This window comes from Tyto alba, unplaced genomic scaffold, assembly GCF_018691265.1.
Source record: "Tyto alba isolate M040663 unplaced genomic scaffold, T.alba_DEE_v4.0 Super-Scaffold_38, whole genome shotgun sequence".
NCBI lineage: Eukaryota > Metazoa > Chordata > Aves > Strigiformes > Tytonidae > Tyto > Tyto alba.
In genome coordinates, this window is record NW_024881313.1 from 13441999 (window position 1) to 13453999 (window position 12001).

The 12001-nt window shown below is 36.7% G+C and overlaps 1 protein-coding gene across 3 annotated transcripts in view; it reads right to left on the minus strand.

The window, feature by feature from the left end:
• Positions 1-2639: 2639 nt before the first annotated feature.
• Positions 2640-12001, minus strand: part of GLCCI1 (glucocorticoid induced 1) — a 59875-nt gene continuing 50513 nt past the window's right edge. For 2 of the 3 annotated variants that reach the window (XM_032991687.2, XM_042801979.1), the window contains exons 7-8: positions 6718-6838; positions 2640-5645 (exon numbers count right to left, since the gene is read on the minus strand). In XM_032991687.2, coding sequence (XP_032847578.2) covers positions 5297-5645; positions 6718-6838 — 470 coding nt within the window. In that variant the 3' untranslated portion in view covers positions 2640-5296. Of the gene's footprint in view, positions 5646-6471; positions 6594-6717; positions 6839-12001 lie in introns of all 3 variants that reach the window. The other variant, XM_042801980.1, reaches the window with a different exon arrangement.

Genomic DNA, 12001 nt, shown 5'->3' on the forward strand with positions numbered 1-12001 from the left:
AAAAAGACATTGCCTACTCTCCAGTTTCTTGCCATCTCTCCAAAATTAAGGTGCTACTGAGCAGGTGACAAAGGTCAAAACAACTATAAAATTACTCAACCACCTCTGCTTTACTGGAGACTTTATTCACGTGTGACACAAACCAAAAATATTCAGAAGCCAGAAATTTTCAAAGAGCTATTCCAGACAGTTTAAAAAAAAAAAAACCAAACAAACAACCCCCTTCCTCCTCCCGAAAAAAAAAAAAAAAAAAAAAGTGTTAATTTCCTAGTTTAAAGTATTGCAGCATACTACTTTTTTACTGAGGCAACAATGCTTACAGTAGTTAAAAAACCCTACCTATTTAAAGTCAACTGAAATGTAAAAAGCCCCAAACAATCATGCAGCTTATAAAAACATCTTCTACAATCACATCCTTTGTAAAATCATCCTTTTAAACATATCAGTACTTGAAAAAAATTCACCTTTGCAACTTCGCCCAGTACCCAATTACCCTCAGTGCTAAAATATATGCACATTTGTAGCATAAATTCATCTAGCTTCATTTCCTCACTGCTTTAGTACTCCATGTCTGCTAAATTTAAGTAGCTCATTACTAAGTATCTCATATCTAAGTATTTACTAACTGGAATTAAGTCACTCCTCAACTGTCAAGTTAAACATGTTGAGCTCCTACAAAACCTTGCTGTGTTTTTTCCAGTACCTCACTTATTCCTATAGCTCCTCACCGAGCCTTCTCCAAAATTTTAGTCTCTCCTGAACTAGGTATTTTTCCAGGACCCGTTACACTAATGCAAACAAAGATAAGATATACATATTTTAACTGCATAACAATCTTTGATCAAACTTCCTTTACCCAAGCACCAACTATGAATGGCTGTATGTGTACCTCCCAGTAATGGATGTACTTTTCCAACTTTCACTCACTTTTTCCTTGCTTTTAGGTGCTAGAAACACACTGCAGGAACTATGGTTATTTCCTCCCAATTGTGTAACTTCAAATTTGTGTTTGCATGGCTGCATTTTGCAAAGCAAGTCAGGCTGCTTTACAACAGTAAGTGATTTATACTTCTACTCATCTGTCATCTTCAAGATGCCTGGACTTTACCTCAAGTAGCAGATGAAGTTATCAATCCATTACCATGGACTCAGGCCAGGAGCTAGTTTGCTAAGCCTCAGTGGTCTTTGCTTGCAACTGCGATGTCAGCCAACATCTCTAATCCATTCAATTTCTTGTGTTTATTTTGTATTACTTCAGGCTTACATTTAAATACTGTAAAGATATTGAGGTTCTACCCTTGGGCCAGTATCTGGCCCTTCCCAAGAGCTGATTTGTCAGGAAGCCATAAATCACTTACCTGACAGCACCCTGCTTCCTAAAAGAAGCAGGTCACTATCTGTTGCCCCCTACCCAAACTGTACGCAGCCAAGGGCTCCCCTTACACAGTCCTACAGTCTCTGACTGTCACTTCCAGAGCCATGTATTACTAGAAAATGTCAACATTCAAGTAAAGGAAGATCTTTTAGTCACAAAGCAGGGAGACAAGGCAAAATTATTTCATTAGACCTCCACTCTCAGCACTTTTCAAACTGCTTGCCTTGGCTTTCAGGAAGTCATAACGCAGAGAATTTACACCAAGCACACGACTTCGAAGTGTGACTTACGTGGAAGCAGCACATGACCACAACCGTAACTAAAATGGAGAGGCCTAGGTTCACAGGGGTGGTGAAAAAGCTACCTGTGGCACAAGCTGCCCCACGTCTTCAGGGCAAGCTACATGCTTTTGGCAAAGTAATTCTTAAGAAGAGAATGCCCTCGCACCCAAGGACAGCCCAAAATTGCCAGAGCCAAATCCATTCAGAGGACAAGGCAGTCACAAAGCTTTTCCTAGCAAGCCCTACAAACTGATGATGAAATGGCTGAAACCAAACCGTTTCTGACTAAAGGACATCAAGCATTTTCACTGCAGGGTGCGGTACCCTTTGAGGTCCTAGACTTTCAGCACTTTAACATTTTCAACATAGTCACACCAAAACCTTGTAATCTTTGGGATGCTGAAAACTTACATTTTCACTTACTGATAATAAGCGTTAAACTGTTCTTGATGGTTATTGCCATAGTGCTCATCAGTAAACACTGACTATGGAGTATTTACATGTATTTAATATTCTTCTTCTCTCCCCCTCACCCCCCATCTGGAAAGAATTATTCTGCAAGTCAAATGACAATCATTTGACTCATACAAAACAACATGAAACCAAGACTGTCAGTAGATTTATACCACATCCTTTAGGGGTTTAGTTTAGTTTCACATAGCGAAACATCTAATGGCTTTCATAATTTTCAACAGATAACTTGAAATTAACCATACCACAAACACAGCAGCGGATACACAGTTTCCAATAATGCTTAACTGATTTTTTTTTTTTCTTTTATGCTCTGAAGAAAGAAAAACCTCATTATATGTAGAAATAAAATATGCTATTTTTAAGCATATTCAAGCACGTGGCTATTTTTAGATTTTTTTCCCCCCCTCCCAGAACAGTGTTATGCAAAAATCAATAGATAAAAGACTATCTTGTTCTAGAAGACATAACACACTAATCATAAAAATACATGGTTGACATTATTCTAGATGTAAATTTGGAACAATATTGAACTTTAATCTCATTCTGTGGTGTTTCATACACAGTTCCAAAACAAATAAATGAACCACTGCTTTTGTGTGTCGTCCCCACCACTTTTTTTTTTACTATAATTTTTATTTAAATAAGACACAGGAACTTCTATACCAAAAAAAATACAAAACAAAAGCCACACATTTCCTTGTGTAAAGCAATATTGTGTGATAACTTGAATACTGTTCAGCACAGTGGCTAGAAGTAACAGTACAACTATGTACAAAACTTTAAACAATATTTGACAAATTTCTACAGCTGGATGTAGAATACAATTGAGATAAACAACTGCTGGGAAATTTACATGGCAAAGCATTACCTTTAACACATTTGGTTCAAAACCTTCAAATCTGCTAAGAACAAATGTGCAATTCAATTAATATTTAGTTTCTCGTGGAAAAAAATAAAAAAGAACACATAATGGCATTGCAAATATTGTACAGAGTTCATCACTGATCTAAAAACCACTCATCCCCTGGTAACCTAACACCAATAACTGAGACTACGATTTCTTATCTGGACATAACCAGAGCATAAAAAGGTCATCACACTGCAATGTTAATCTAGAAAGAAAAATATTAAAAGGAATCGATACTTACATCATGAATATTTTCTCCCCTTTATCTTCAGTCTATAAAATATATAGTGTTTTCACCTAGGCCTGAGATTAGTAGGGTTAAAGATGGCTGTTGTGTTTCAAGATTTTTCACATGAAAATGGTCAGAGACAGACCTCTCTCTCCTTCTATATTCTCTGCAAGGGGAGTCAAAAAACAGCGACTTTTATAGGCTGCAAATTCCACCTTTTAAGATAGTATTAACAAAAGCTCAGTAATAAAAAGAAAACGATGCTTTACCTCTAAAGAAAGCACATATTTAGTGAATAGTTATTGGTGGCTCACTCTCACCCCCCTCCAATCTCATCTTCAAAAGAGGAAAAAAACATAATGGAGCAAGTTTAAATGCTCAGTAGCTGCAGGCTACTAATCTCTTCAATTCCTGGAAAAGGTGAACCTTATTCTCTTAGGAGCAGACAGCATAAATGTAGTTCCACTGAGCTGAAAGCAATGGAGCAAGAACATCAAGTTTATTTTGCCTTTGGGGTCCTCTTTGTATCACAGGAAATTATCTCTGAAAGCAATGCTCCTCTTGTTCCAGTACAATAGAAGAGCACCCCTAACCCATTCTTGCCATGTACTATTTTGAGAAAGTGTCCAGCCTGCAAAACCAGGATTATTTTACAAGGATTTTTTTTTTTTTATTATTATTCACACTTAAGGAGGGGGGAAAACACACTTAACACACACAACTTAAGTAACTGAAAGTTATGGGAGAAGCTTTGATTAAGTAACATGAACTTAAAACTACTGTTTTCCCCACCCCTCTTAGAACACCCACTTGCTACTTTTGAAATTTAACCCAAACACAGTTACTCACTACATAAATAAAATGCTGCTCATCTAACACTGCTTGACAAAATCAGAAAACCTATTTCCAACCAGCAAATGAATGAACATTTCCAAAAGAGAAACTAAACATTAATTTGACTTTTAGACGGTAACAGTAGCATTTCACATCCTTAACTGCCAACAAAAACATGAGAGGAAATCCCCATCACCCCCTGTGAAACCTGAAAGAATTTCTGTCCTTGAACAAAAACATTCTTGTCTTTCAAAATCCTCTCACACACAACGTGGAATGTTTCTCATGTACAGCCTAGTACTGAACACTTTATTTGCAACAGTTTAACAGTCATTAACTGAGCAACACCTGAAACCTTTAAATGCCACATTTTTACATATATTGAAATGACAGTAAATGCAACAGTTGTTTTACTTGTAAGCACATGACAAAGTGATATACATCACAGATTTGCTGGTTCTCCTCATGTTCACCCATGTCCAGGGTCATCATCCACCTGGATCTGAATGCACTTATTCCAAGGAAGTGGAATGTAATGAGGAAATACTAATGCATAAAATAAGGAAAGGCAAAAGAGTGATGTTCCCTCTTTAGCTTTGTAGCTGTAAAATATTTTATATTCCAATATGATATACATTCCAAGTTACCTGAGTTTACACTTCGAGAGAAGTACCTGAAGCTAGGCCATAGGGTGGGCACTGTGCAACTGTTGTGGTCTTTTTTTTTTTTTTTTTTCTTTTTTTGCATTGTGTGTATTACAGAAGTTAGAAACATAAACACCTGGATCAATTGTAAACATAATCCTGAAGTACAGTATTTTCCATAGGACACAACACAGCAAGACATTTTCTATTCAGACAGGCAACTTTTTTTTTTTTTTATATATATAGAGCTTATTTATACTGTAGAATTTGAAACAGAACACAGGACACAGTACTAATCTGGTCAAACATACTATGAAATGCATAGTCTCCACTTAAAACGTTTAATGATATATGGATTCTGCAGGCATTACTGCTTTCTCACGAAAAATGCTGAATATGAGTTCTGTCCCTGCCAAGAACAGCGTTGAGATATTTTTTCAAATGCTGCTAAGTATTCCGTGTTGTTCTGAAAGGTTGCCACCTCATGCAGATGTATCTGAACTATTATCTCCTCAATCCTTGCTTCAGGGCAGAGGCCTGCTCCACCTTGGTCTAGATTAACACGTAGCTCTGAGGAGAGGAATGGTCTTCAGTCTGAATTTCTTGCAGAAGCGGCTGCTGCTGTTGAGACGGTTGCTGTACCAAGACCTCTGTGGAGTCCATTGTGCTGGTGTCATCTGACAGAGATGAGAAAGAGACCCGAGACGAAAGCTGCTCAACAGTCAGGGTGCTCAAAGCTGTGCTTTGACCAGAGTTTGGAGAGTTCTTCAGCGTCAGGTCTGAAGCGGGAAGGAGGGGGCCCAGAAGTTTTACAGGACAGAAAGCTGATCCGGTTGGGATGAAATTAACCTTGTTTTTGTCAGGACATGAAAAGAGAGGGGCTGAGACAGGCTGACGAGACCTACAACAAGAAAAACGATTATATACCTGGCCAACCAAGACGTTTTATACGTCATGAACTTTGTGGTTCTACACGTTGCTAAAATGCGAATGACAAGGAATGGGATTAATTGGACAGAGGGGCAAACATCTTCCATATTGGTAGTCAGCTAACTGATCCACAGCAGTAAAAATAGCACCGTCACAAAAATGACTTGGTAATTGCTGGATAAACATGCAACTTCCAGCAAGAAAAATCTGCAATACATATGCACATGAAAAAATGCCACGGTAATTTAGAATGGCACAAATTCTTCTTTAATAAGAACAATGCAGCAACAACACATTTAGTCATATTAAATCCCTTTGAGAACCTCCATGAAATAGACCTCTCCTTTCCCATATTCTGTAATTTGTCTGGAGGTTTCCTCCACAACCCAACATTGCTGCTTCACCATCCAGCAAACAAGGAATGCCATTAGAGCAAGAAACATCCCCTCCTTAATTCTTTCATCCACAGGAGCTAAGCATGCAACCTCAACAGCATGTGCTCAAATCCTGCTGGGTTTAGGGGAAAAAAGACATGATGGGCAAGAGTTTAATTTCTGATTTCTTGCTCAGCAAAAATATTGAGCAAAGTCTATGCCATATATATGCTATATCTACAAACAGTTTACTTATGTTTCATTCCATTTTATGTGTTTTATACGTATCAAAATGTAACCTATGCTTGAAACTGATACAGAATTGTGACAAGGAGTGTTTTCGTTTTAAGCCATAAACATTTAAAAAGTTAATAAAAAAATATATGGAAAGAGGTTTATAAATGCTTAGGAAATTAAATGTACCTTATCTTTTCTGCTTGGATTTTTGTTGCCTTTTATAAATGCACAAAAAGAGTTCAAGCATAAAAGACTCCATTTCCTCTTCAAACCAACGTGAACACTTCAACTTCTCTTCTGTATAAACTCTAAGAATAGTTTGCTCCTGAAAAACTCATCAGCTGGAATAGTTTATTCATCTGCAGTTGAATAGGCTCAGTAAACAGGTTTACTGCTTTGCAGATACCAGCTGATATAAAAGGCATTACTTACGACATTTCCTCAAAGACCTTCACTCGCTCACATCCCTCTGGGGGCTCTCGTTTGAACATGTAGCTGTTGTTTGGTTTGGGAGATGAGGCATACTTGGGCAACGGTGAGCTACTCCCACTGTCTGAAAATTTAAAGCAGTTATATTACTAGAGATTGAGAGTGCTTTTTAATTAAATTCGATTTCCAAACAAGATGCCTTTTTTCACAATTTTGCCACTATGCCGGTTTGCTTCTACCACAATGCTTCCTTTATTGCAGGCTATTCCTTGTATAGCACACCCCTGTATAGCACATTTCTTCTGAATAAAAGCTTCAGTGCAGCAGTAATCTATCATACAACAACACATAACAGGAGGATATTTTTATCCAGAACACTGCAATCGCAACAAAGCAGAGCTGTGATCCTGAAAACAAATATGTTCTTTATTATGTATTTCAAAAAACATAAATGAACAAGGTAATATGCGTAATACATGCAGAAGAATTATGAGTGGTAATGATAATACATCTTCTCACTGTATAAACACAGTTACTGAAAATGTGTGTATACAGCATGTATTTGACTCTAATACAATTCCTCACTGGAATATTGACCTCATTAGTCTCATGAATAGTTCAGAAGTTGCAAAGAAACAAAGAATGTTTGTAACACAGGTGCTGATACCTCATCATTACAATGCCCTACCTTACTTGCTTCAACTGTTGAGTTGGTTTAGTATCCAAAATAAAAATTTGACAATTTCATTCTCTCGTCACTACTATCTGATATAGGCATTCTTCATAACTCTCGCTGTGTGTGCATATTTTACTAGACATACTTAGAACTAAAGGTGTGAAGATCGAGGACACAAGGTAATAGGCAGATTTCTTTGTACTTTTGGAAAATATAAGAGAGAAGGCTCAACTCTGGTACTGACAGAAGCACAAAAGTTCGAGAAATTAAGACTTTGAAAAGGTTCACTTTAAACACTCATCTTGACAAAATTATACTCAAAGCATTAAAAAAATAAAGTAGGTACAAAAATAATTACAGAAAATTAGCCTTCTACCTTTTAAAAGAGCAACATCTATATCAGGCTAGTATTAGGGGCTCCCTAACGCTCCCTGTGCTTGGGTATACAATTAAAATAATGAAGTGAAATGGCAAGGTTAAAGAGGATTCCCCAACTTACAAACACACCTTATTTGGAGAGAAATAACTGCTCTTTGCTTTAGCTCCTTTTGAACCTTTCCATTGATGTGGGGTACTCTACCATTTTTAACTCAAGATAGATTTGTTTATTCTGCTGTTGCTCATGTGTGCCTTTTTAGCAACACTGGAAAACCAACCTAAGCTTCAAGCTCTATGATCTAGGTTCACTGAAGCATACAAAGATGTCTTTAACAGCTTGCAAACAGTAACTACATAAACTTTTGTATAGCCATGACTCAAATACAAAGGCTAATCATTAGAGGTTTTGAAACATCTCCACTTCCTCTTACAGGACACAGATGAACTCAAATGTCAGACTTCCCTTTGGAGATTTACTATGAAAGATAGAAGAAAAAAAAACACAGTTGAAGTGAACCTCAGTAGTGTATTGATTATTCATCTCCTTCCTGCTGTAGAGTGAACACAGAATTTCTGTTTACAGAATTTTAGGTGTTAACTGTACGAAGGCAGAAAAAGCTTAGAGACAATGCAGATATTTGCCAAGCTGGGAGCATGATGGTCCTGCTGGCATCTTTCCACTGTTGGCCCACACAGCTCATTCCAAACACAGAAATCATTAACAGAACCCAGACAGTTTGTTTCCTCCTTCTAATATTTAAAATTGAAGATCCAAGTTTCTGTTTAAAAAATCTGAGACATAAAATGTGCTACTGTTCATTCCACCAAATAGTGGAAAACTGTGGAAGTACATCCAAGGAAAGAATCGAACGGAATTCAAAGTTAAGTCAGTTCTTGGAAGATTCAGAGTCATGTCTAGCCAGTTCAGTTTTCAATCAAGTTTTTGGTTTATTTAGCCCTGTCTGGCTGAAGCTTTCTATATAAGACAGCTGTTAAACAAGTAAAAAAAAAATAAATTGTATAATTTAACCGTTCAGTTTCCCTCTTTACCCTCCTTGCTTTTAAAGCTTACTAAGTTGTTAGCGTTTCATTTTGACCAAACACACACCACATTACCATTTGAAAAATATGTGTGGTTATTAGGAAGTCCACACGTACAAGCTTGGTGTTGGTGCTACACGTACAGCAGCAGTGCAAGAACTGAAGGGTACTGGGAAAATAGGCCACGAGTTAAAGTGGTAAGAGGTTGAATTTACAGCTTAAGCCAGTCTCTGCTTGGGTATCTTGTAAGCTCTTAAGTGCTAAACCGTCACATTATTAATCCTCAATGACACTATAAATGTGTATTGTCAAACTGAGCTATTTACACATATTTTTTTTTACTGTCTCAGAGGCTGTATTACATGAGCCTTCCCGTCACAGGACACGTCTACATCTTCCAGACTTCCACCAGCAGGGTGTGCTCCGCTGGCAGATTTCAGCCAACTAATCAAATTCCACTAAGATGACAATAATTGAAAATTAACAGATGTAACCTTTGAAGTGAGTTTTGTTACCATAACCACACAGCAGACAATATGGAGCTTTACTACACAGCATTTCTAAACATAAATGTTCAAGATGGATATATTCTGTTATCTGGAATATATTTAAGATCATAATTAAGCACTAAATGACTATTTTAACCAGAAGACTTAATACCACAAATTTTATCTTGCATACATTGGAGCAACAAAGAAGGCAAACTACAAAAGAATCTGTAAAACAATTTTTTGAGTGACAAAACTTAAAGGAAACAAGAAACTTTGCCAGTGAATCTTGGGATTTGTTTTGAAAAGTTCAAAATTACCTTTGTTTCTCAAGACTATCCAAAGACTTCACATACAATTTTAATTTTAAAAACTATGAATCAGATGCCCAGAAGTTAAAAAGTGTCTTCAGTTCACCTTCATGAACATGCTGCGCCTGCTAGCAACAGCGGGAAAACACAATGCTATACAAAAGCACCTAAATCAAAATCCCTAAAAAAGAGGTTATACTATCCATTTTTGTACAAAAACCCCCAAATTTAATCTGCTTATACCTTAGGATGCCTTTGAACTTTACATCTGTCACAGCTGCTAAGTATGTTATGTGGCATGCTGAATTATAGTCTCATGGGTCAGAGTACCATAAAACAGATCTAGTGAAACCAGTAGCTTTAATGCAGCAAGGCAGTCACTTACCTTGCAATAGGCTGATATTTGAAACAAAAACCATAAAGTCAGGTGCCATTAAAATACCTTCTCTCCCACCCCTCCCTCTCTGCTCCAATCAGTATCGTTCAGTATCACAATTTGGAGCAGTATTATGAGCCTTTTCTGAAATTTAGCTCTCACGTTCTTTTGAAAAATTCAATAGATTTAGCAGCTTCTTGCAGAAATGTAAACCAAACAGCTGATACAGTCCAAAGAGCAGCTGTGAGGGCCTCAGGCCAAAGCACAGCTTTACACAAGAAATAAAAGATGCTTTAGAAATGTAAAGCAGTGCTGTGTCTGTACAGAGCTCTGGCTCCTCTCACTGCTCATGTCTCAGTCAAACTACTAAACTTCCTTTCCTATTCAGCAACACACTCAGAAGCTGATTCATAAAGCTGATAATTATATTTTTTTAATGGTAAAGCGAAGTTATTCACAGAGAGAGGAAAATAAAACCTCAATTTGAGAAAAGTAACAGAAACATGTCTTGGGTTTAAATTGTCTACACTTGGTTACACAATGCATTTTTCAAAACTTTACAGGCCTCACAGCAAACTCACGACAATTTTGTTCTAGCATCACGAAAACCTTTAAAATAAAGGTGCGAAAAACTTCGTGAGTTTTGCTTTATAAAGCACTCAACATCAACAACAGATGTTAAAAAAACTCTCAAAACTTGCTATTCCCTTATAATTTCTACCTTTATCCCTCATTTATCTGTAATTTCACTGTTTTGAAGATAACATTCAGAACAACTGACCTGTGGGATCTTTCTAACTATACTTTTACAATCTCAGAACAAAGTACTTTCTCTTGGAAAACCACTACACATTTTTCTAGTTTCTACCTTGTCCTTAAAGAATGAAGTTGTGATGAGCAGTTCAAGCTTTTATCTTTCATAAGCACGATATTAAGTACCTTACTTAAACTAATTTTAAAATGCAATTATATTAACTTTACAAAGCTGGCTGTTTATCATCATCACCTATATGCTACTACTAAAGCAATCTTTTGATACAAACCTAGCATTAAACCTAGTCTTAAAACCAAAATCTGCAAATAAGTATCTACTCATTGTGAAGTTCGCCAATAAATTTTACTCCAATTAGATGTTCAAAAAATCCAAGACAGGAGATAAAAACCCTTGAAAAGCATTAAGAAGGTTAGATGCACTATTTCAAACTCTCTTCACTCGCTACTGCCAATAAAGTAACACTGAAAATTCCAATTACCGTGATAACTGAGTACTAACTGCAAAAAGAATTATTATTTTAATTTCCTCACTGTTGAACTTAAATTTGTTATCAGGACATATATGAACAAATTTACCTGTCAAGACGTTTCCTTGTGTGCTAATACTTCAGTGGATGTCTCTATAGTGATTCAGTCTTGACAACATGTTACAATTCACATGTATACTGTAAGAAAGAAGTAGGGCGGGGGGGGAGCTAATATCTGTTAATTTTGGAGCATGGCCAACTTTCATGTTGAGCTAAGACTTTTACTTTGACGTGGATAACTTACACATGTGCACACACCCACCCCCAATTCAGGATTTGGGCAGGTGGATTTGTTTTCCACTACTTCTTTTTAAATCCAAGATGGGGAAGCAATACTTTCCAGAAACAAAGAAAAGCTAGTATTTCTCACACTGCCTTCCCCAATCTTATTCCCAAATTACTTTAAGAATTATTAAACAACAAATATTTACAACAAAGGCTTAACCTTACTTATAACCTCAAAATACTACTGTCTTTATCTCTTTATTAAATCTATGCTAAATCTTAGAAGTTTTAATTTCCTCTATGAAACTTACTACTCCTAGCTTGCATGTTTTACCCAAGCCCTGCATCCCTCCAAACTAAAGTCCATGTTTCCAGCTAGCTGATCAGAAGCCCAAGAATAATTTCATTAGTAAACAGTTGCGCAAAAAATCAGTCTTTTTGCTCTGATGCCTGTATTTTCATACTACATGTTCTATCAGTAACTCTTAATT